Source organism: Thunnus maccoyii, chromosome 24 (assembly GCF_910596095.1).
Source record: "Thunnus maccoyii chromosome 24, fThuMac1.1, whole genome shotgun sequence".
Classification (NCBI taxonomy): Eukaryota; Metazoa; Chordata; class Actinopteri; order Scombriformes; family Scombridae; genus Thunnus; species Thunnus maccoyii.
This window is the reverse complement of record NC_056556.1, coordinates 9,762,229-9,788,091: the sequence shown is the minus strand read 5'-3', so window position 1 is coordinate 9,788,091 and position 25,863 is coordinate 9,762,229. Positions and strand designations below refer to the sequence as shown.

Here is a 25,863-nt window from a genome sequence, read left to right as displayed (position 1 = left end):
TTTATTCCCAACTGTGCCTCAGTGGCTGCTGCAGATTTTTTTCATAAGCAATTTCACAACATGGCCGCTGGAGGTCGCTGTTTATACACATTTACTGTGGAAGTGTTGAGACATGAAGTTACTAAATCCAGGATAGTCTATGTCAGAGCCATATAGAGATGTATACAACTGAATATGTGGCATTTTCATACAGTGTGGAAAAGTTTTCTTCTGTTTTCTGAAGCTAGTTGGTTACATTTGCCTCATTTACAGTCATTTACATAATACTTTGGCTAATTACCCTTCTGAGCTTGTCTGCATAAGATTGACAACATAGCAGGAATAGCATGATAGTCATCCATTTTAAATATTGCCAATATTGACATTGACAAATTGTACATTTATTCATTATGTGCAGTAAATGTATTGTTATAGCCCACGAGTAGGTAGACACAGCAAAAGCCAGTAACTTGATTGTGCTAGTAATGCAGATTTATCTTCTTTATACACTCAAAAAAATCAAGTAGGGCATGTGTTTGATTAGGAAACTTGAAATATGTTAGCATTAACTGAATCAATCGTGTATAAGTTCATTAAATGATTAATTCTTGTTTGTTGTACATGACTAAAAGAAAATTCTGATGAACTAAATTCATTCATGTCAATCCAATGAGAATGGGGTCCCTCAAAATAATGACTCTGATATGGTTAGCTATTGCGCATGCTCCACGCCCACCGGATGTAGAAAAAGTTTGTAGAAGCGGGAAGCGTTTGGTGCTAGCGTACTCTCACCTTATTGTTTGGCATCCTTGACCTTACGGGTAAGTAATTCATATATCTCCATATGAATTTATTTAGTTTAATAGAGTGAGTGATAAATAGTATTAGACATTTGTGAGACATGTCTCTGTTGGAATTTGGAAGAGTGGTTAAGTCACTGTGTTTTCTCTTTTACACCAAAATTAGCGCGTATCAGCGGGTTTTTTTTTTTTTTAAAACGATTGTATCCTTTCCCATAGCCAGTAGACGCGGGTTGGTGCTCCTGTCAGTGTCGGAGCCTCCATGTGAGACGCTTCGGTCGGTAAATGTGTGTTTTTTTTAAACTTATTTCGGGGCTGTGCGCAGCTAACGTTACTTAGCATGGTTAGCATCGTTAGCATAGCCGTTCCGTGCTGTTTGTGGCCCATAGATTGTATAAAAATAAGGTGTAGCCACGGTGTTTCTGGTTTAACAGCACCATGCTGGGCAGGTGACAGGTGTGAGGAGCACGGTTTGAAGCTGCAGTTCTGTGTAAATCCTGTCTAAACTTTTCTGCCACACAGACTCAACTCTATTCACAAATGTGTAAAAAATATTATAGGAAACTATGATGCTATGAAAGCTGTGGTGCAATGTGTCTTTTCTCGATGAAGGTGGTATTTTGTTTTCATTGGTCAGTGATGGAAATCATATTTGGCCCTTTTACAATTCTTGGATTCAGAATCTATTTAATTAGGTGGGGTATTGCACGATGTTTTTCTGCTCTCTGGTCCTCTACATTAAGGTTGAGTAACAGTCTTCACATTTCAGTGTATGTAATCATATATACTGTAGTACTTATTCCCAATAGAAATATTACTTGTTATATTAACAATTTCTCTTTTTGCCGGTTGCTGTAGCAGCAACCGGCTGTAGCAGCAGATTAACAGCTGTGTGTTGTAATTGAAGTTTCTACAAAATAGTGAATTCATTTCTTCATATTAATTAAGTGTGGCTATTGCTTTGATCCCAATTTTCATTGCAAACAGTTATATATATATGTGTATGTGTGTGTGTGTGTGTGTGTGTATGTATAGCTGTGATACTGCATTACTGCATCTTTCAGCAATAATGGTTGGCTTTGGCTGCTGTCAGTTAGCTACACATATACCACTGTGTTACCTAATGCCGTGCAAAATAAACAGTGACAATTGTGCGACCATGGACACTGTGATCTAAATGAGCTATTTAGATTAAATGCAATTTTGTTCTTATTTTTGGACAGATGTGTGACATCATACACTGGCTTGAGCCTGTTTGCCTGTTGAGTAAAAAATATTTTATATCCCTAAAACATAAATATCATCTATTGTTTAATGCTATGTTTTGTTAATTTGAGAGCACTAATTACTAATTTATTAAGCTTTTTTTTTACAGTACTAACTAGCTGACGAACCAGCTAGCCAAAGTGTGAAAGAGATAGAAATAATGTTATTGATGGCTCTTTACATTTTTTGCTTTTATATGCCTCCTAAGTGTTTCACAGCAATCATATCAATAGGCATAGATTGTTATTTATAATCAGTAAATGTCAGTGAAAAGGTCACATTGTGTTGATCATAACACAATTGTATATCCCTCAATACCTCAACATGTAGATGGATATACGACATTTCTTCAAAAAAGGCGGCAGCTCCGCCGAAGGCCAGTCAGGTGAGAAGTTTTTGCCAGTTCAGACAAATTTAAACTGGTTGATCACTCATTAAGCTTTGAATTCTTGTACATCTGAGTTTAATAAAATAATGTGTTACTGAAAACAGGCAAGGTGAGGGAGAGGAGGAAGATGGAGGAGACTGACAGGGCTGAAGGAGCAGGTCTGATGGAGGTCAGTGATCAAGAAGAAAGCGAGTGGGAGTTGTTTAAGCTTTCAGTTAAAATTAACACTGAATTTTATGACGTAGGCCTATTACTCATACAAGGCATAAACTTTTAGTTTTAGAGGTTCACACATCTGTCTGTGTATCAATAACATATTTAGGACCTGCAACTTATCTAAGAGAGGAGATAGCATTCTTTGACTTCAATACCTTTGCTTGATCTGTGCCTGTTGTAAGTGGATGGAAAGCATTTAAGTGATATTAGATCTGTGCCGAATACAAACTATGAAGAGACAGATCTACTGTGTGCCAACTTGACCAAATAGCCATATTTTTGATTGATTTTACACCTGTTGCTTCTCTCAAAATTCAAAAATTGCATAGTCCTTTCTTATATGCTATTTTGAAGAAAGGAATTATGAGCAATACAGTGTTAGTGATGTAAATGTTTCTGTCGCAGGTAAATTATAATAAAGTAATGAATTGTAGGCTACAGTAATACTGATACCTGATGTGACAGATGAGAAACACTGACATGATTTTATCAAGCAGCAAGTTTCCGTCTGCAGTCTGCAAGACCACAACAAGTCAGGCCCCCTTCTTATGTGTGTGTGACCCTCTGAGGGCTTTCTGGCTCTGTTTCTCATCGTGGTGGTGGTGGTGGTGTTTTTTTTTTTTTTTTCATCTGTTCAAATCTATTTTAATTTGCTACTACGAAACGGAAAATACTTAAGTATTTATAATAAGATATGATGATGAAGAGTATAACTAATGACAGATCACAACAAAAAAATGCAAATGATAATTCATCACAACATCGATACATTTTATGATGTTTTACTCTATTTATGTGCAGTGATTTTAATTATTCATCAGATCATTAAACAAATGGAAACAGACTTAAAACAGTAATTTATGTCATCTTGTGTCCAGCTCACCAGCAGCTTAACAGAGATGTGATGAGTGCATGATTGATTAGTGTAAATCTAGCTGAGGCTTTTTATTTTTCAGTTTTTGGATCAAAATGTTGCTGTATGTCATGTCATCACGCTGGTGAGTTGAGGTGTGTGAACACCTAATATTCTTCTCAGCAGGTGCAAAATGAGAAAAGCAAAACTGTGCAGAGCAGTGTGCATGAAGCTCCTCCTGCTGAGTGCTAAATAACTGAAAGTGTTATTTGGTCTAAACATACAACTGTCAGGAGGACCCAAAACTTTTCCACACTGTATGAAAATGCCACATATTCAGTTGTATACATCTCTATATGGCTCTGACATAGACTATCCTGGATTTAGTAACTTCATGTCTCAACACTTCCACAGTAAATCTGTATAAACAGCGACCTCCAGTGGCCATGTTGTGAAATTGCTTATGAAAAAAATCTGCAGCAGACATTGAGGCACAGTTGGGAATAAATGACATTATGAAGAAAATGAAGGTTTGATAGCTCCTTTATTGTTGTTGTTTTTGGCATTAGAAGATATAATACAATAAACTGGTGTAAAATAAGAATTTACAAAATACTTGGTCGAGTTTAAAGTGCCAACAAACAGCTTTTTTCCTCATACTTTGGCTAAATTTATAATGATTATTTTCCATTGTGTTGTATTGTTAACATGGTAGTATGATGTCTATATTTCAGGTTTACAGGTTAAATCAAAGCATGCAGTAATTATAACAGGAATATAGTATTTAAAACAGTAGTAGTGCTGACAGTAATGTCCTACATCATTTAAGGTCTTGGCTGTGGTAATTTATTGACGCTGATTTGCAGATTTAAATAATATAATATTTCAGAAGCATCTTATGTTTTTTTGTTTTACAATTTGAGTAAATTCCAGTGCCACTGTAGAGGATGAAGAGGCCACAAGTTCCACAAAAATATCAATTGCCAGTACTGCTGTTGGTGTGACTGTATTCATCATTATAACTGGAGTTATCCTGGGATTTATCCACAGAAGAAAACATCACAGGTGAGAGACTGTAATATTCATATTTCATATTTTCAATGTGTTATTATTTTTTGCTTCATGACTTAAAAGCATCAGATGCTCTTAAACAATATGATTATATCAACTGTGGTTCATTTACATGCAGTTTTTTAACACCTGATCTCAATTTGTAAGTATATCATTTAAAAAGTAATTACCTTTAATGATATCACCTGTCATACATGTTTATCTCATTTTGAATGAAATTCACAGCAGTCACATATAACAAGATCTTGACTTTCAGGTTCATTAATGTAGTTATTAGCATTGTGACTTGTGCTTGCATGCTGTTTCATGAGGCTAATAGCTAGAAGTTTGTAGTCACATTCTTCAATCAGATAGGATTGATATTTTCCAAAATATGATGAGTAATAAACCTTGCTGTTGCTTGAAAGATGTCTGCCAGTCACATAAACTAGTCTGTAGAATACAGCTGCTGTTCATTTGTGCTCAGACTGACCTGTTAACCTGCATCAAGTGATGTGTATTTGTCACTTACAAATATGTCCAGTTAAAACAGTGCTGTGTGGAGACGAAGCAGCGGTTTCCTTATTACAAAAAGGTGGTAAGAGCATGCTGCTTACTGTTTTCAACTCATGCTCAGTCCTATAAATATGTGATGACCACAAAAGCAAACACGTCAGTTACAGCATGTCACATGATGAACAACTTTTACTAAGTATAAATATTGTAAGATATAAAGCAGGTGATACTTTGTATTAGTTGGATTCTTGTGGATCCAGCTCCAAGAGCGATCTGAACACATGACTGTAGACCTGATGTTTGAAGATCTGACATTTTCTTTCTGTATTCTACTCTGTTTCACCTTCAGAGTGTCTTAATATAAAAGCAGTCATGTCTTGCACTTCCTCCTTTCAGAAGAGAAGCTCAGTTTGTACATCTGTGAGAGTTTGAGGTTAGCTAGAGAACAGGTCAAAGACGTGTGACAGTTTCTCCTCTTCAGTACAGTAACGTCTTCACTGTCAGCAGCACTTAAACTGTTGCTCAGACCACTTGACCAGCATGGCTGTTTGGAAACTGTGGTTTGTTCTGCTTCTGCTGCTACCTGCGTATAACAACAGCCAAGGTACAGGAACTAGATTTTATCATTAATCATTTATCATTTAAATGGAACAATCAAATATTTTCTATATTTTATACTGACTTTAATTATTCATTGTTTGCAGTGACTTTTGTGAAAACCACTGGGAGAGAACCATATATCACTCCGATATGCACCAATGAAACACTGAATATGCTCACACTTATAATATGTAAGATCAGAACAGAGAGGAGCAGAGGAGAAGAGTGTCGCTTAATGTATAAATATGGACAGGACTTTGAGAATGAATGTGACTCCAGGTTCACACTTATGAAAAAGAATCAGACTATATTTCTTCACCTGACCAGTTTAACACCAGTGGATAGTGGGAACTACAGCTGTGAGTGTATATATCCTGGAAGAACAGATACTCTCCATCTTCATATCACTGTGGAAGGTAAACACATGTTATGTATTTTTCCTCATATTTTGGCTAAATTTATGGTGATTATTTTACATTATGTTAACACTGTTTTGTACTTAAAATGGCATTAGTGATGACAGTAATGTCCTGCATCTTTTTAGGTATTAGCTTTGACTTAATAATAATATATTTCAGAAGCATCTTATGTTTTTTATTTTACAATTTGAGTAAATTCCAGTGCCACTGTAGAGGATGAAGAGGCCACAAGTTCCACAAAAATATCAATTGCCAGTGCTGCTGTTGGTGTGACTGTATTCATCATTATAACTGGAGTTATCCACAGAAGAAAACATCACAGGTGAGAGACTGCAATATTCATAATTCATATTTTCAATATGTTACTATTTTTTTCTTCATGACTTAAAAGCATCAGATGCTCTTAAACAATATGATTATATCGACTGTGGTTCATTTACATGCAGTTTTTTCAACACCTGTTCTCAATTTAAGTCAAGTATATCAATTAAAGTATTTTTCATTAATGATATCACCTGTCATACATGTTTATCTCATTTTGAATTAAGTTCATTGCAGTTACATATAACAAGATCTTGACTTTCAGGTTTATATGAAACAATGAAGGAAGACGTGATGTTTCGTTTCCTGTCTCGTCTAATAAAACAGACCACAAAATTCAAAGTGCATTATTTATTAATATAAACTGTAGTGTTACTGCATTGATTGTTGTTACTGGAGTTGTCCTTGGATTCATCCTCAGAAAAATTCTTTCCAGCTGCAGAATTCTGACTTAAGTGCTTTTAAACCTTGTAAAACAATGCAGTCAGTGGTTTTGTTGGAAAGCACAGAAGAGCTGGTGTGTGTGTGTGTGTGTGTGTTTGGTGTGTCACTAACTCTGATATCTCTTCTGATTTAAAGAAACTGTTCAAGAACAGACACATCTGGATCATCTGTATGTAAATCTCCCGGCTCTTTGGTGAGTAATATACTTTCTGATCAGAGGACTGTGTGAGTGGATTTGAACCTTGAAAAGTGGAGGTTTCAGTAAATGTAGTGAATCAGTGTCTCAACTATTGTTCAACATAATTAAGTCAGACTTTTGAAGCTTCATGCATTCAAATTCTGATCTTTTTTATAGGATCCAGATGACCCAGATGACCCCTACACAAGCCTTCAGCAGCCAGCAAATGATCTCTACCAAACTATCTCCTCAATACACCATCAACATGACGCCAAGACAACTTCAGCCAGCAATATAATGGAGCTGGATGATCAGGAAATGGATGGAAGAGAGACTGATCCAAGTTGGGAAATCTATGAAAACACTTGAACCAAAATTGAAGAGAACATAAATATGTAACTGTCTGATATTGTTTCCCTAAATATTGAGATTGCACAGATTCAGAGGTTTTCTTGACACCATGATAACTGTTTAATTTCTGACTTACAAGAAAAACAAATTCACACCTCTCTATCTTTATCGTCATCACACAGCAAGAAAACACAGGACTTCCTGCGTAGATTCACTACTTGGTCATAAGAGATACGTGTTTAATGGATTGTGGTGTGAGTCTAATATATCTCAGGTTCAACCACAACAGCTTGTTAATGTAGTTATTAGCATTTTAATTTGTTCTTGCACGCTGTTTCATGAAGCTAATAGCTAGAAGTTTCTAGTTACATTCTTCAATCAGATAGGATTGACATTTTCCAAAAGCTAACAGCATGAAACCTCAACATCTCTGATTCTTTCTTGCTTACTGCTTACTTGTTACTGAGTTTGGCTAGTTTGTTTAGAAATGCTCTGTCTAAAACTGTTGCAGTGGCCGATAAAATCAACAAATACAATAAAGTATGTAACATATAACTCCCTCTTCTAGTATCACTATTTTTTTTTAACACACAGACCTTGTTATGAGTAATGTACCTCACATCCTTCCTGAGTTGGAGTTTCATCACAAAAGTTGAGGCCATTTTCTGATTCTTTTTATTGATGTAAATTAAAGGAATTTGAGAATAAATATCAGGCAATGGAAGTGTATGATTGTGATCAACAAGTAAATATTCCAGATGTCTATAATACTTGAATTGTGCACACAAACCTTGCTGTTGCTTGAAAGATGTCTGCCAGTCACATAAACTAGTTTGTAGAATACAGTTGCTGTTCATTTGTGCTCAGACTGACCTGTTAACCTGCATCAAGTGATGTGTGTTTGTCATTTACAAATATGTCCAGTTAAAACAGTGCTGTGTGAAGAGGAAGCAGCGGTTTCCTTATTACAAAAAGGTGATAAGAGCATGCTGCTTACTGTTTTCAATGCATGCACAGGCCTCTAAATATGTAATGACCACAAAAGCAAACACGTCAGTTAAATCATGTTACATGATGAACAACTTTTACTAAGTGTAGATATTGTAAGATATAAATAATAGATTTAAATAATAAAATATCACAGAAGCATCTTTTTGTTATTTATTTTACAATTTGAGTAAATTCCACTGTCACTGTGGAGGATGAAGAGGCCACAAGTTCCACAAAAATATCAATTGCCAGTGCTGCTGTTGGTGTGACTGTATTCATCATTATAACTGGAGTTATCCTGGGATTTATCCACAGAAGAAAACATCACAGGTGAGAGACTGTAATATTCATATTTCATATTTTCAATACATTATTGTTTTTTGCTTCAAGACTTAAAAGCATCAGATGCTCTTAAACAATATGATTATATCAACTGTGGTTCATTTACATGCAGTTTTTTCAACACCTGTTCTCATTTTGTAAGTCAAGTATATCATTTAAAAAGTACTTTTCTTTAATGATATCACCTGTCATACATGTTTATCTCATTTTGAATGAAATTCACTGCAGTTACATATAACAAGATCTTGACTTTCAGGTTTATATGAAACAATGAAGGAAGACGTGATGTTTCGTTTCCTGTCTCGTCTAATAAAATAGACCACAAAATTCAGAGTACATTATTTACTCCTACCATTTTGGTGGTAGGAATGAACTGTGGTGTTACTGCATTGATCGCTGTTTTCAGAGTTGTCCTTGTATTCATCCTCAGAAAAATTCTTTCTAGCTGAAAAATTCTGACTTAAGTGCTTTTAAACTTTGTAAAACAATGCAGTCAGTGGTTTTCTTGGAAAGCAAAGAAGAGCTGGTGTGTGTGTGTGTGTGTGTGTTTGGTGTGTCACTAATTCTGATACCTCTTCTTATTTAAAGAAACTGTTCAAGAACAGACACATCTGGATCATCTGTATGTGAAACTCCCGGCTCTTTGGTGAGTAATGTACTTTCTGATCAGAGGACTGTGTGTCTGATATTGTTTCCCTAAATATTGAGATTGCAGTATCAGAAGTTTTCTTGACACCATGATGACTGTTTTGTTTCTGACTTACAAGAAAAACACCTCTATCTTTATCGTCATCACACAGCAACAAAACACAGGACTTCCTGTGTAGATTCACTACTTGATCACAAAAGATACGTGTTTTATGGATTGTGGTGTGAGTCTAATATATCTCGGGTCCACAACAGCTTGTTAATGTAATTATTAGCATTTTAATTTGTTCTTGCATGCTGTTTCATGAGGCTAATAGCTAGAAGTTTCTAGTCACATTCTTCAATCAGATAGGATTGATATTTTCCAAAAGCTAACAGCATGAAACCTGATTCTGAATTCCTGATTCTTACTGCTTACTTGTTACTGAGTTTTGCTATTTGTTTAGAAATGCTCTGTGTAAAACTGTTGCAGTGGCCGATAAAATCAACAAATACAATAAAGTATGTAACATATAACTCCCTCTTCTAGTATCACTATTTTTTTAACACACAGACCTTGTTATGAGTAATGTACCTCACATCCTTCCTGAGTTGGAGTTTCATCACAAAAGTTGAGGCCATTTTATGATTCTTATTATTGATATAAATTAATGGAATTTTAAATAAATATCAGGCCATGGAAGTGTATAATTGTGATCAACAATTAAATATTCCAGATGTCTATAATACTTGAATTTTGCACACAAACCTTGCTGTTGCTTGAAAGATGTCTGCCAGTCACATAAACTAGTCTGTAGAATACAGTTGCTGTTCATTTGTGCTCAGACTGATCTGTTAACCTGCATCATGTGATGTGTGTTTGTCACTTACATTGTGTCATATTAAAACAGTGCTGTGTGAAGAGGAAGCAGCGGTTTCCTTATTACAAAAAGGTGGTAAGAGCATGCTGCTTACTGTTTTCAACTCACGCTCAGTCCTATAAATATGTGATGACCGCAAAAGCAAAAAAAGTCAGTTAAAGCATGTTACATGATGAACATCTTTTACTAAGTGTAGATATTGTAAGATATAAAGCAGGTGATACTTTGTATTAGTTGGATTCTTGTGGATCCAGCTCCAAGAGTGGTCTGAACACATGACTGTAGACCTGATGTTTGAAGATCTGACATATTTTCTTTCTGTATTCTACTCTGTTTCACCTTCAGAGTGTCTTAATATAAAAGCAGTCATGTCTTGCACTTCCTCCTTTCAGAAGAGAAGCTCAGTTCGTAGCTCTGTGAGAGTTTGAGGTTAGCTAGAGAACAGGCCAAATGCGTGTGTCAGTTTCCCCCCTTCAGTACAGTAAAGTCTTCACTGTCAGCAGCACTTAAACTGTTGCTCAGACCAGCATGGCTGTTTGGGAAATGTGGTTTGTTCTGCTTCTGCTGCTACCTGCATATAACAACAGCCAAGGTACTGTACAGTTTGTATCATTTATCATTTAAATGGAACAATCAAATATTTTCTATATTTCATACTGACTTTAATTATTCATTGTTTGCAGTGACTCTTGTGAAAACCTCTGGGAGAGAACCATATGTCACTCCGATATGCACCAATGGAACACTGGATATCATCACAGTTATAATATGTAAGATCAGAACAGAGAGGAGCAGAGGAGAAGAGTGTCGCTTAATGTATAAATATGGACAGGACTTTGAGCATGGATGTGACTCCGGGTTCACACTTATGAAAAAGAATCAGACTATATTTCTTCACCTGACCAGTTTAACACCAGTGGATAGTGGGAACTACAGCTGTGAGTGTGTATATCCTGGAAGAACAGATACTCTCCATCTTCATATCACTGTGGAAGGTAAACACATGTTATGTATTTTTCCTCATACTTTGGCTAATTTTATGGTGATTATTTTACATACTGTTAACATTGTTTTGTACTTAAAACGGCATTAATGATGACAGTAATATCCTACATATTTTCAGGTATTTGTTTTGCTTTGTATAAGCTTTGACTTAATAATAATATATTTCAGAAGCATCTAATGTTTTTTGTTTTACCATTGGAGTAAATTCCAGTGTCACTGTAGAGGATGAAGAGGCCACAAGTTCCACAAAAATATCAATTGCCAGTGCTGCTGTTGGTGTGACTGTATTCATCATTATAACTGGAGTTATCCTGGGATTTATCCACAGAAGAAAACATCACAGGTGAGAGACTGTAATATTCATATTTCATATTTTCAATATATTATTTTTTGAATGCTTTTAAACTATATGTTAAACTATATAAATATGATTATATCAACTGCGGTACATTTACATGCAGTGCTTTCAACACCTGTTCTCATTTTGTAAGTCAAGTATATCATTTAAAAAGTACTTTTCTTTAATGATATCACCTGTCATACATGTTTATCTCATTTTGAATGAAATTCACTGCAGTCACATATAACAAGATCTTGACTTTCAGGTCAAGGTCAAAGATGAAACAATGGAGGAAGTGTGTTTCATTTCCTGTCACGTCTAATAAATTCAGAGTGCATGAACGTTAAGATTTACTTCTAATGAAGTTCTGTTTTGTCCGTTCATCCAACAGAAGACAACAAGAGCCGCTGAGCAGTCGTCCAAACACGGTACAGTACAGAAAAGTGTTTTACCTTCTTCATGTGTACTGTTCATTAAACTTTAATCATTTTTTAAATGTCTTTCTGCAGGAGCCACAAGATATTGAACCGTACAGCACCTTCATGCAAACAGAGTCTGCTGGGCTTTATTCAACTGTCAAAATACACGACTCAAACACTAATAATTCAAACATGTTTACCACAAATTGAGGGAATCTTTAGTAGAGCAGCAATGAAACTAAACTGTATCCATTTCCATGTTTTACTGTTGAATAATAAGATGTCCACATGGTGGCACTATTTTTGCTTTATTGAATGTATGCGTTAATATTTTATTCTAACTGTAAACTTTTTACATAGCAGTGTATTCTTTTTGTATGTTTAATCTCTTCAAATGGACACAGTAAGAGCAATATACCAAATATAATGATCAGAATCAGTAAATTAGTTGTTAATTAAACATTAAAACAAAGATGACTCTTGTCCTTGTTCTTGTCCTGTCCTGTTTTTTTTTGTTTTTTTTTCAGTTTTCCAATTCTGACTCAAATTATTCAATATTTGCTGAAGGGTTCTAGGTTTCCTCTAAAACAACTTATCAATATAAACATATCCTAATTAGAATTAATTAGCAGCTTTTCATATTAAGGCTTTGGCTCCAAACTTCTATGTGTGGCCATTTATTCATTCTAATAATAATAAATGTACACATTGTGAGTCATATAACCTGAGGTTGTTTTGGGGTCTATTAACATATGCACTGTACAAACATACATTTACTCTTGATGAATCACTTTCAAGTGTTTCCAGTGGAATATTTTTTTCAGGTTTTAGTAGAAGAGCAACAGTTTTATTCTAAAAGTTTATACATAATAATACCTCTGCTCTGTTTTAGCCACTTTAAAGATCATAGTTCTTTCATTTGCAAAAAACATTCAAAAATCTCATATGGATGACTTGAGTTTACATATGAGTAACATATAAATTCAGCATTAACAGGCACTGCTGTGACTCTAGTGAAAACCTTCAGATGACAACTAGATGTCGCTCCAGTATGTGCCAATGAAATGCTGTCATCTACCTGTAGTTGTAGTTTTACAAGATCAGCACAGAGAAGAGGTCACCTGCTGTACATATATGAGAATTACGCTTTGATTGTTAATGATGTAACAGGAAACTTTCAGCTTTCTGAGGGGAATAATCTTCGGATTTATCCTGAAGAAAAAAAAAAAACAATACTGGTGAGAAATTCTTCTAACCTTTGCTTAAATATTTCAGGTTTAATTATAGGAAATAAATATTAAATATTATAATTAATATAAATTAAAAATACTTTTTAGTTATGTTTGTTTAGAATAGCTGCTTATCATAATGAGCTTGCACATTTTTGACCTGGGTGGTGGGCTCTTCCAGGAAGCGGGTTTGGTGAAAACTCTGTGTTCGTTCACCCTGAGATGAGGGAAACTCAGGGTTTTCAGTTCCAGGAACAGATATCACTTGACCTCAGGGTCTGTTACCATGGTAACTGTCCCAGAGGTCCCAGGTTTTCTTCAACAAATCTCGAGTTTCTTTCGGTCTCCTCCCTCTTACAGAGCCAGAAACACCGTTTCATTTCCTCATTTATTCAGTATCAAAGCACATTCATTAGCAGAGGTTTACTGTATGTCAGAACCTAAATCCTGGTTGGATATTAGTTTGTTACTCAGGGACTTTCTGAAGTTACCACTTTTATGCACATCAGTCATTTCTTTGCATTTCATTTCTGCTCTCACATTCATATATTACACAGTGTGAATTCACCTCAGCTCAGAATAAAACCTCTGCATGTCCTTCTGTTATAACACTGTGACTCTTTGCACACAAGACAGCCGTCAGTTTGTTAGAGCAGCTCCTGCACTGACATGTTTATTGCACATAATGTACAATCTCAGATTAAATGTAAAAAATCGGTATGAGGCTTTAGACATGTTATCATCCATTATAAAAATGACCAACAGTCTCTCTTGTTTCACTCTCTCCAGTAGCGAGGGAACGAGACGAAGAGGAGGAAGGCTTAAAGCAGTCTCCTTGGCCGTGGCGCATGTGCAAGTGCGCCCACCCCCACCAGTGGATCGTCTTGCAGCGTCAGGGAGAACCAGAGTGGGCAGTGGGTGTTGTGCTCTGAGAGCCCTCCCTGAATGTGGAGGGCTCTCAGAGACAGGAGGTGTTCTGAGGCCCATACCAACAGGTTCTCCGCCATCTTCAACAGGGCAGTGGACCGGACTCTGCCCTGCCTGACCTGCGTGACCATGGTGCGATTTTCTGTTCTCATCAACACGTGTCTCACCTGAGCCTGGATCAGGAAGTGTTGGAGAACCAAGTGCACTGCTAAACGAGGTTGATGTATCGGTTTTCCCCTGGAGGCCACACGCCACCTATCGCTCTCCCCAGGCAGGTGCCCCCATGCTCGCTAACCAGCCGGCCAACTGTAGAATCAGGTGGACAGCAAGGGCTGCGTCGAGGAGGGGCATGCCAGGGAAATCCTACCAAAACCTGTGACCGGGGTTTTTGTCTAAAATGGCTGCTGCTAGGATGCCTCCACACTTCCAGATGTCTAGGAGGGGAGGTGAAACCAAAGCCGCCTGAGCTGGGTGAGCACGTCCATGGAAACCCTCATGGAGACAATTCACCAGCTCGGGTGGAAGCGGGGGGCGCCGGCGGTGTGCTGTCAACTGGGGTGGGGCCTTGGTGTCATCAATCATGAGTCCTGTGGTCTTGTCTGAGGAGAGTAGAAAACATGACGGTGTGTGCTGGCTATTAAGCTAACCCTAACCCTAACCCTCGCTAAGGAAAAGAGGATAGTGAGCAGCAGTGAGATGCTGCTTATACAGTGTGATTGGAGGAGAGTATTACCCATAGAGTCCAGTAGAGGGCAGAACCTGTGTGAGACAGAACTCACTCAGGGTTCATCAACTCAGAGTTCATCAACTCAGAGTTCAGAGTTTGTTGAACCTGCTTTCTGGAACGGACCCCTGATGTCCTCTGATAGTTACCATCTTTTATGTAGAAAATTGTTTTGATGCTTTCTGGTCTGACACTAATGACTGAATTGATTTTTAAAAAAAAAACTTAATTAAGGGAACAAATATTATTCTTTTATGTAATATACTCTTTTTATACAAATCCACAGTTTAATTGCTCTGCTCTTCCAATTTCATTCCACAAACATTGAGACAGACAGATAATTCCTTTGTTGTTGTTGTTGTTTCTGTCTGGTCTTCCCCTGCTATGACACTCTTCTCTGTTTGCAGAAGAACCACTAATTCTGAAAATCCCTTCTTTTTCAGTAAGTACTGCACTCTACTGTAATTCACTCCTGCGCAAACAAATACTATGAGTAATTGATTTACATTTCCTGAATCTCGTCTTTGTTTGTAAAATGCAATAATCTGGAGCAGACCAGTTACAGGGCTCCAGAATGGCTGATTATGTTTTGAGGAAACAGAAACTCTCAGCACCACTGAGGAAAATGAGCCAGCTTTCTTTAAAGAAGTGGCAAAGTCTGCAGTTTTCAGTCACTTTCAGTTGTGCATTTTAAAGCATGATTGTATGTTTTTGTTGGCTCAAGATGACTAAGAACACAAAGTATTATCTACTAATTGTCAATACTGAGGTGAACCAAACTGGCAACAATGCAATATTCTACAGTGTTTCCCCCTAAAATTTTGTTTCAGGCCTGTTGGTACACACTCAAAAAAACCCTAAAGGGACAAGGCACGCAGGATGGCATATTTGTGTGGTCGGCTTTGATCAGGTGGCGTCTGCACTTTATATTTGCATTCAAATTTTTGTTTGCTTGGTATATTCAAGACTTAAAACAAAGTGGTCACAAGAAGAGGATGACTTAATAAGCTGCATTTATTGCTTAAAAATAAGCTGTCCCTCTCCCTACTTCCCCATCTGTATTTTTGCTTGACTCTAGACTTTTGGAGAAAAATGTTGATATATTTATATATTTGTGCCATGCTCACATTAGCTAAACTGCATCCCATATGCTCTTGCTCTGCAGTAATTTAAAGGAACTCTGTTACTGGCACTCGCATCACATCAAGAGTTTCACAGGCACTGACACAGAGGTTGACTCATGTTTTTGAACAGTGTTGCACAGAGGCTCCCAAACACATATGATTATTGACTTCTGAATAAATGGATATTTGGTATTATTTTTGGCATTCAAAAAAATATTTTTTTGGCCTGGTGGGGGTTCTCGTTGGCCTGGTGGCCCACTGGGTCTGTACAATTATAGAGGAAACACTGTTCTACATCCATTTGAAAATCTCAATAACATGTTTGTTGCTGTTTTCTCTCTACAGCAGTGCTGATACTAGACATTATTCAGATTATAACAATTCAATTTCTCTGCATGAAATGTCATTATCTGTTGACAAACCTGAACAAATTAAGCTTACTGTCCATCTCTAATGAGCATAAACCAACTGCTGCTTATTGTCATCACATACAAATACAAAACCAAGACTCTTCAGAGATTGAATATTGCACCAGAAGGGACCATTTTATAATCCCATCTCAATGTATTTCTTTGCATGAGGTTGCAATACACCTTACAGTAAGGCCTGTCAGTCCTCCCTGTATCCTGTGTGAATACTCTAGCAACAACAAATCCTTGACTGATGAAGCAGTGGCATTTGAGCCCTATTATTTCGTGTAGATAACTCAGAGACTCTCAAATCAATCTCAAGTTGATTTGCAACTAGCTGTCAGGCTGTGACTATCAACAACTGGGTGCATAGAGATAAGTTTAAAAGTAAGGGAGGTGGCCCTTGTGACCAAAATAGCAGATACTTTCTGGTGTAATCTAATCTAGTTTATAAGGCTGGTACATAGTGATAGTACACAACTGCAAGCCTCTACTACACTTTTAGCATCACGTTCTAGTTTAAAATTACAGGTGTCAGCTGTCAGGTAGGATAGGTACTTCCCAGATGTGATAAATCACTTAAAATGGACCTTACAACATATTTAAAATCTATAATATATCTATAAACAATCTGTAACACATCAATAAAGTACTGTCCAACCTGGAAGCACTTTGGAGTCTATCTTGATGATTCATCAGGTTTATCATCGTTAAAGGTAATACTGAAAATGAAAATGATGTTGATTATTTAGGGACAGTTCACTGCACTATTACTAAATAAGGTTTGTCTCAAAAGTACCATCATCTTTTAGCATTTTGTCCAGACTTTGAGCTAATTGATTGCCTACAAAATGTTTGGCAGTCACCTTACACTTAAGTAACCCCTCCAGAAAGCACTTAGGTTCTTTCCTAGCATGGAACTTAAGAGGAATTATTACGCAACTTTCCCTCATTATGTTTAGTAAACAAGATTTCATAAGAGATTTAACTATATAAGATTAGTGATTGTATAATGGACAACAAACCTAGACAACAAACCAGAGGTGTGACGGTGGTTTAGGGGTCACCCAGAGTAGCATCTCAGGTTCAAATAGCATGTTATTTCTCTTTTGCTATTTCCTGTTGGCATGTGAAAAATGCAGAAAAGAAAAGAAAAAAGACCGCCATTGCACAACAATCCAGTAGCATTGTATTGTACTGTTACATTTCCTGAAGATATAAATCACAGGATGTTCCCTCAATCATGATTCCAGTTTCAGGATTACAGGCTTTGCTGTGATTCCCAGATACAATATGCAGTGTGTGGACACTGACACGTTTCTTAATAGGTTATGACTTAACAGTCATAACTACATCATTAATGACATCATTAAGGGAGTAAGATTGTGTTATCTTTTCTTATGAAATGAAACATAGGTTATCAAGCACTGAATCCACCACTCACAAGCATGACATGTTACACTCCCAGGGCTGAAATGTAACCATGATGAAGTATCTTTGGACAGAAATGCAAAGGTTCATATCAAACAGCAATGGTTTTCTCTTTTGTAGAAGTCATCCCGCAGTACTGAAATATGGTGCCAAAAATAACTTTTTACATGTGTAACATTTGCAATTATTGGCTGGAATCTCTGAAATCAATGTGGTATCAATGAGGTCGAGTAAAGTGGTTAATGGACCTATTATGGGATATTAACTCTTCCAAGTCCTGACTGGGATATCAATTAGTAAATGTAGTAAATTGAATTATATTTGAAGGTGACTCAATATTGCTGGAAAGCCTTTATAGTATGATTCATTGTTTCTCAAAACTTGTTACACAGAAGTACACTAGTACTTCAGTGATGATGGACTTCCCTACTATTTAACTGGCTGCCATGAGAATTACTGGAGGTTGTCACGTGTCACACGTATGTTTACCATCATGAAAATATGATTCAAATGATGTACTCCCTGAGGGAGTCGGGGTGTTAAAACTTCACAACACCATAGCTGTTAATGTACCATGTGCGCACTTTCTTTTTCTGGGACTTTTTTGACCACCTTTTTTGAGATTACTGGAGTTGCTGTCAGTACAGTAAATATACAGTTCCCCAATAATTACAGCATTAATATTAGAAGTACTAATATGAACAGTTAGAGAACAGAGAATAGAAGTGTCAATCGGTGTCGGTTTCAGAGTGTCAAGGAGAGTGAAATAAGTCTTGCTTTCTTTTTGCTTTGCAGTGTTGCTCTTTGTTGCGAAATTATAAAAAGTGACTAACATTTTATTATTTGATTATCATTTCATAATCAAATAATATACTTATTTTTCCTGTTATCATATGAGAATTCCAAAGTATATATTTTAACCTGATGGTCCAGCCTCATTAATGTGGTCCATAGTCTGTTTTTACATCTTTACACTATTGGTTTAAAAACAGAAACACAAAGATGATACATTTGCTTAAAAGCAGTCATAGTAGAAGTATTTAAATCAGTACACGTAGCAATACCATGCTATAAAAATACTCCATTACAGGAAAAAGTCTTGCATTCAACACTTTATATCGTAAAAGTATTAGCAACAAAATATAGTATCAAAAGTGAAAGTATTAATTATGCAGAGTGACCAGTGAGTAATTTATTATTATTGTTGTTGTTGTTGTTGTTGTTTGTTGTTATTGATATATTAATATGTAAGCAGTGCTTTAATGTGATTGGTCAAAGTAGAGTTAATGTTAACTACTTAAACTAGCTACATAAACTAGCAGTTTAATGTATAATAAACCATCATTTTATAATCTAATCATATATTTTGTGTGTAAAATCCTAATCTGAAAATGAATATATAGAGTACAATATTTCAATATTACAATATTTATGGAGTAGAAGTATAGAATACCATAGAATTTAAATAGTATTACAGATACAGTAAATGTACACCACCTACACAAAGCCTTTGGGGTTTATATGGTCATGCTACATACTGTAAACTGAAGAAATCCCCTCTCACCCAGTTTCACTTTCTCTTTTACAGGCACTTAAAAGGCTGCTCTGCTCTGAACTGACAGTGTTGTTTGTACGTCTGGGATGAAAATGTTTCGTTTCCTGATACTAACCGGTTTGCTGTTGAAAGGTGAGTGACACAGGAGAGGCAAACCTCCTCCACATTCAGTGTGGTAACTTTGTTAGTATCTACAGAATAGAGTTCAGAATTTTGTAGTTATGATGCCTATATTATATGTTTTTCTGTCCTCTTAAAAAGACAACATTATTATATAGCATAATTTAAAGTCATCTACATTCAAAACGCTTAGAAGGACAAATATATTTTAGTCATTCATTATTGAGTGCAGCAAGTGCATATCTTACCTTAAGTCTGCGCTTACCGACACTCAGCTGTTTTTTTTTTTTTTAATTTTAGCCTGGGCGTCGCAGATCAGTGGATATGGAAATACAACAGCTGATTACGGCGGTGACGCTTATTACAGGTGCACACTTCAGAACCCCACAGGTGATCATATTCTCCTTTTCTAATCGTCTGCAGTCTTGGTTGTTTTGTTTTTAAGGTTTTTAAGGATTTACTGGTGTAGTTCCTCCATTCCAGAGAGGTATTCCATCAAGCTGGATAAAGGAAAAGCCCGGCTTATTTAGATAAGCCTCGCTAATTTCATTGAGAGTCCGTTCCATCATATTGGTTGTATGATTCACTGCTCAGTAACCATGGTAACTCATACCGCCGAACTAGCTTGCTCCTTGGCAGCTGTGTGTCGAAGAACATCCGACGGGCAGAAACAGACTCCAAAACGGCGGTTCCGCTAAATGTCTTTTTTTTTCCTGCTCACGTCACTTTTGTCATGTCCGTGTTCGGAAACGAAAAGGAAATTAAATAAAGACCAAATCATGACCTTCTGCTGTGTTTAAATTTATATAGTGGAAAATTAATACAGCTGTTTAGCCTATATGGATCAAAAAGCTTGGGACAGAATCATTCCTATACAAAATTGATGCTGTTTAAATAATCCACCTATAGTAATAAAGGAGCCCGCTCACAGTGTTCGTTTTGTATCTCTTCACATGAGAACATGTGGAAAAACATTTTAAAACTACGGTAATTCTATTGTTTGCACTTTACTCCCATGATAAGCGGCTGTGGCATCATTATTGCCCACCTGAGGCTGGTGCTGCGTGCACACTGACATCATCACGGGAAAACGAAAGTGATTTCTTCTCAGTGAAAAACGTCATCTCCTGGAAGCTTATGACAGTAAAAGGGAGGACAGAAATCTAAAGAAATGATCTCCACTCTCTTTGCCTGTGCTGCAGCTGGGGAGAGGAAGGAACATCTTTACTTTATATTCACGTAGGCTAATAAATATATGTCAATGAGATGGTAATCTGCATGAGAAATAAAGAAAAGAAATCGGTTATATACCTAATCAGCTCATAGTGATATTTAACCCGGACAGACGTGATCACTATAAGCGGTTTCCACTGTACGTATATCCTTCTCCAGTTTCTCCATCTTCAACTGCAACGCCTTAATTTTTAACCTTCATCAACGCTTGTAAATGGACATACTGCGAAAGAGAAAATGTGTCAAAGAGTAGCTGATTATGTAACTGGTAATGGTAAATTGGTTTAAACATGCATCTGATATTGTCTAGCCTACTGATAATATAGCCACAGTCACTGATCTGAATGTTCATTCATTAACAAATAACGAAACAAACAAAGCTGTGTTAGTGGAGCGGCTTGAGCCTCACGTGAAAGGTAACGTCAATTCCAGCCAGCTTTCTCTACCTGCGTTGATGGAATACCCCTCTGACGTCAGAGGACGTTCAGGAAATGTTTTTTTTTTTAAATTACTTCAGGTGTTTTCTCTGTAAATATTGACTGGACGATAACCATCTGGGATTCCCCGCAGGTGTGCTCCAGGTCACGTGGCAGAGGCTGTTCAAGGATGAGTCCATAGAGAATTTGGCAACCTACAGCAAGCGGTTTGGACAGCAAGTGAACGAGCCTTACCGTGAAAAACTAACGTTCACAGAGGCATCTCTCAACTCATCATCTATCACTGTGAGGAATGTAACATGGGAGGATGAGAGCTGTTATATTTGCTCATTCAATGTGTATCCAGATGGGTCCCAAAGAAGACAGACTTGCCTCACAGTGCAAGGTAAATTACAGGAAGACCATGCATGTAGATGGAAAAAGAGAAAGAATAGTATTTTTAAATTATGAGCAAAAGTTGTACATCTAAAGTTTAAAGTCGGTTGTCTGGAAGAAATGTTATATTCTTGCAGACATGCAGTGGTTGAAGCCCAAAAATAAGACTTTTTGCTTCAAGTTCTGACATTTGAACTTTTTATATGGCCCTGATTCTGTGAATTCAAACCACAAGTACTCAAATGATCAAATAATCTCTTGTGAGAATAGTTGTAAGAATGGCTGAGGTACTCAAAATGTTTCAATTCTCTATCAAGGAATATCCGAGGTGAAAACAGACGTGCAAGTTACAGACAGAGGAAAAGAGGAGAAAGATGTGAAGGTTGTGTTTAGCTGCTCTGCAACAGGTAAACCAGCTCCCTCCATTCAGTGGGTCGTTTCACTTCCTGCAACCAGCTCAGAAGAAACAAAGACTATGACAGCGACAAACAGTGACCACACATTTACCAGCAGCCGCAACATCACACTGAAAGTATCTGCAGACTGGAAAGGAGATGTGGATTGTCTGGTGAACAGTGGAAAGAGGGGACAGAGGCTGCAGAGGATTCCTTTTTCTTTACATGCTGAACATGTGGAGAACAATGAAGCGGAAGGTATGCATATCAGTCATTTTGTATCTGTTTTACTGTAACAACAACTGCTGTCTTTAACTGGTAGGCTATTAGTAAACTGCCCAATTTTGGTAATCAGTGTCTGGTTCATTAGAGAGGAAGTAACCTGATGACAGTGTTTACCAAGAAAGCTTCCCAGAAAATTCCCAGTAGAACATCTTTGCATGCAACATGTCACTGACTGGAAGCGATGTCACTCTGTCAACAGTGCAATGTTGAAATAGAAACAGGTTTATAATGGGTAAATTTCAGTGACACTAATACTGTCTTTTTTCAATTTTTGGTCATTATCTTAATCAAACATACACATTAGCAATTTTTATTAGCTGTAGCTGTGTTTTCCATCATAAAAAGGCTCCTTTAAAATTAATAGATGTACAGTTTATTCTTTATTTTTGATTATTTTTCACTTTGTAGCCAACCTAACAAGAGCTTAAACAATTAGTTGATTGAAAGACAAATAATCAGCAATGATTTTAAAGGGGATATATCATGCTTTTTGTGATCTTTTGTCAAATTTTACACTGTTATAATGTTGGGCATCTATGTTAAACGTAGTCAAACTTCCGAAACTTGAGGTGAATGTATGTATAAATGGTGCCCTCAAGTCAAAAGTTACCTCTACTTTCTCCTCGTTATGATGTCAGATCGTTTGCACATGCCCACAAACGCCTGTCTGTTCAGTAGTCTTTGTTGCTAAGGTTGTGTCATGTTGTTGTGGATCAGATTTGGGATCGAACATTTACGGATGTATTTGCGAAATTTATATTTCGAGTAAGGAACAGGTAAAACAAGTGAAATCCGACTGCTATTGTTTGTTTACGTGGCCTGCAGAGCTTCTGGGAACCAATCAGAACAGAGCATCGGGAAGGGAGCCTTAAAGAGACAGGAGCTAAAACGGTGTGTTTCAAACACCTACCCTACTGTGCTTCTGATTGGCTGGGACTCATTGCCTTAATTGGTTAGGTTGGTTAGGTTTAGGCATGAGGAGTGAGATGGTTAGGATAAAAATATCAAGGTCAGAGCCAATCAAAAGGCAGAGTAGGGCAGATCTTTGTGGAACGTGGGTGGGGAAAAAAAATAACATTGCGGCCTCCGTGGAAGAAGACCCTCTCCCCATGTAGATATAAAAGGCTTATTGAGTGATTAAGTGACTCAGCACTGTCCTGTGGCTCAGTTGACCAGAAACTCAAGAAACTTCCCGAAATTTAGTACATTTTGGTATTGTTCAAAGAATGGGAAGCAATTTGAAACATGATGTAATATACAACAGAGAATATTCTGGGACGTGGGTAATTTATCCACCACAATCATGTGCCTGACTAATGAAAACTGTAAATTTGCAGAACAGAATATTACTGTTCCTCAAAGTGAGTCGGCTTTGCAGTGTCATTTCAAGAGAAACTTGTCACAGCACAGTGAGTTGTTGTGACACAGGCTTTAGTTCTCTAGGGAGGTCATATGACAGTTTGATGCTTGGATAAAGTAGGGGAAGTTATGTCAGCATTTAAAATTACGAATGTGACCATGAACATTTCCCACCTTCCTCTTTTCAGGGGAATGTCATTTGATTAATAGCTGTACTGAAACACACTAACAACATGCTGTTTATCTCCAGGTGGAGGAATGTCGTCATCAGGGATTGCACTTCTGATTGCAGCTGTAATGTTTCTTTCCTGCATTGTTGTTGCTGCTGTGATCCAGCGAAAAAGGTGAGATTTTGCATAATAAATATCAACTCAATTTGCACAAAATCTTATCTTTATGTTTAATGTGTTTCCCACGGTAAAATAAACTCTGCTTTTCTTTCTTTCTGGCAGGTTAAAGGGTGACAGAAGATTTGAACATGTTGAAAACTTGAGTAATGTTTGACCTCTCACGCAACCGTCTCTGACTATCTCTGTGCAATTGTTATAAAATTTGCATTTTTTTGCTTCTAAACTTAACAGACTTAACAGTGAATTAAGCTTAAAGCTGTGATCCAAGATGCATTTACTCATGTATATGCTACCTGTCCAGTTTGCATTTCTTTTAGATTGCAATATTCAGCACTTTATATGTCTTTATTGAGCTTCAAGCAGCTAAAAGTAGAATGTAAAAAGCCAGGGAAAATGTCCAGTGTTCCATTGGAGTATTATATTCATGTTATTATATTTTAAGCTGTTAACAAGACTGTGACCTCAACTTTACAATAGTACAATAGTTAAAGTTTGCTTCAAGTAAGTCTAGCAGGTAGATTATGAGTATAACCAGCTGATATAGATATAATCAATATTCCTTTTTGTGCTTGCGATCATGTGAGGAGACAGAAAAACAGGTGATTTTTACTCAGCCAGAGGAGGAGTACACTGGAGAGGGGGATGTTATTCAGAGGGGAAGGGGATGTGACTCAGAGGGGAGATGGGACAGATATTTATATTTAGGGAGTGATAAACATTTGGATTGAAAAATGACTGACTGCCCATCCTGAGGTGGGATGGTTGGATGTAAGCACAGGAAACATGAAGCAAGGAAGAAGAATTCAGGGGACTTTGAAGGCAAAGCAGGCTGAAGCCTTGAGGTTGTGTTTTGGTGACACCGTGGATGTATCACAATGATACTGTGTCACAGGGTGCTGTAGTGCCATCTAGTGTGCTTTTTGGGGAAGTAAAGAACAGGCTTTTTTAAGAGACAGAAATTAAAATATAATGGCACTAAAGAGGATTGAAGTAACCCAAATTTAGCATCACTAAGGAATATAATTCAAATTTCTGTTAAATTGGTACTTCTCCCTTTTAATGTGATCTATACTGTGAAATGTGAAGTTAGTGCAAAAGACGATATCAATATTTATCTATCAATATGTATATACAAAGTTTGAATTAGAGATAATATATTACATAATAGACATATTTATTTGTAAGTGTGTTGTTGTTTTTTTTTTTTTTTTTTTTTTTTCAATTTTGCACTTCAATGTTTGTGTCTACTTTGCCACTAAAATATACATTTTATTTTCTGTTACACTGTTGTATTGTGTCATGTATGTTGGTTATTGTTTTACATGTACTGTTTCTTAAAACAAATCCCTGTCAATCACTGTATTATATAATTTGTGGTATTTATTTTGTGATGTGATATGTTTTTAATAAGTTATTCTTTCATGTTTCCCATATATTTATTTATTGTTTTTAAGCTAATTAAAATGTTTTAGGTTACTTCACTTGTGTACAGTGCTGTTGTTGCAGATATTATGAACAGAATGATCCTTCCTGTCAAAACTGGCTGTCCTAAAAACACCAGATCACAAGTTTTCAAATGCAGCTTCTCTGAGAGAGGAGAGACTTTAGGTTTACAATTCAGTCCAGGCAGATAAATGGTCTGATAGACATGCAGGGTTTATGTTGGCTACAGTATGACTATTAATTGTTTTTACTCATTCCATGCATGTGTATTGCAGTGTTGTCTGTCCAGTGATGTATGTCTCTATCTGGAAAGTCACAACTCCTTTAGATTAAGTTCAGAATTCTTCCAAACCACAATTCAGTAAATAATCCTTTTTCCTTCACATGAGCATGTCGTTGTTACTCATCTGTCACATCAGTATAAATCCAGTGGTAACCTGCAACGAAACATTTTTTTTTGCCAACATTGTATTCTATACAT

General features: G+C 36.8%; 4 protein-coding genes across 5 annotated transcripts in view; all 4 read left to right on the top strand.

Moving 5' to 3' along the window:
• LOC121891932 (nectin-2-like) overlaps positions 1-25,863 on the top strand; it is a 933,424-nt gene that overhangs the window by 903,382 nt on the left and 4,179 nt on the right. The gene's annotated exons all lie outside the window — the stretch shown is intronic.
• Positions 772-25,146, top strand: LOC121891963 (OX-2 membrane glycoprotein-like). 2 transcript variants are annotated; one of them, XM_042404687.1, is made up of 7 exons: positions 772-800; positions 19,419-19,517; positions 19,806-19,895; positions 21,309-21,560; positions 21,868-22,203; positions 23,840-23,933; positions 24,042-25,146. In XM_042404687.1, the coding sequence occupies exons 2-7, from the start codon at positions 19,472-19,474 to the stop codon at positions 24,091-24,093; spliced, it is 870 nt and encodes a 289-aa protein (XP_042260621.1). In that variant the 5' UTR covers positions 772-800; positions 19,419-19,471; the 3' UTR covers positions 24,094-25,146. The 2 variants fall into 2 exon arrangements, with proteins under 2 accessions (XP_042260621.1, XP_042260619.1); XM_042404685.1 differs by lacking the exon at positions 772-800 and adding an exon at positions 17,428-18,476.
• Positions 5,430-8,090, top strand: LOC121891966. The gene is made up of 5 exons (XM_042404691.1): positions 5,430-5,672; positions 5,773-6,084; positions 6,280-6,409; positions 6,988-7,045; positions 7,208-8,090. Exons 1-5 carry the CDS (start codon positions 5,609-5,611, stop codon positions 7,397-7,399), a joined length of 756 nt encoding a protein of 251 aa, XP_042260625.1. The 5' UTR covers positions 5,430-5,608; the 3' UTR covers positions 7,400-8,090.
• Positions 11,181-25,863, top strand: part of LOC121891965 — a 203,674-nt gene continuing 188,991 nt past the window's right edge. The window contains exons 1-2 of the mRNA XM_042404689.1: positions 11,181-11,216; positions 11,428-11,569. The gene's annotated coding sequence lies outside the window, so the exon portion shown is untranslated. The remainder of the gene's footprint in view (positions 11,217-11,427; positions 11,570-25,863) is intronic.

Excerpts from the sequence above, each read along its gene's own strand:
- LOC121891966 (XM_042404691.1), top strand. The coding sequence starts at position 5,609 with ATGGCTGTTTGGAAACTGTGGTTTGTTCTGCTTCTGCTGCTACCTGCG. Across the intron at positions 6,085-6,279 it reads TCTTCATATCACTGTGGAAG|TAAATTCCAGTGCCACTGTA; the intron begins GTAAACACATGT and ends TTACAATTTGAG. Across the intron at positions 6,410-6,987 it reads CACAGAAGAAAACATCACAG|AAACTGTTCAAGAACAGACA; the intron begins GTGAGAGACTGC and ends TCTGATTTAAAG.
- LOC121891963 (XM_042404687.1), top strand. The coding sequence starts at position 19,472 with ATGAAAATGTTTCGTTTCCTGATACTAACCGGTTTGCTGTTGAAAG. Across the intron at positions 21,561-21,867 it reads GACTTGCCTCACAGTGCAAG|GAATATCCGAGGTGAAAACA; the intron begins GTAAATTACAGG and ends TTCTCTATCAAG. Across the intron at positions 22,204-23,839 it reads GGAGAACAATGAAGCGGAAG|GTGGAGGAATGTCGTCATCA; the intron begins GTATGCATATCA and ends GTTTATCTCCAG.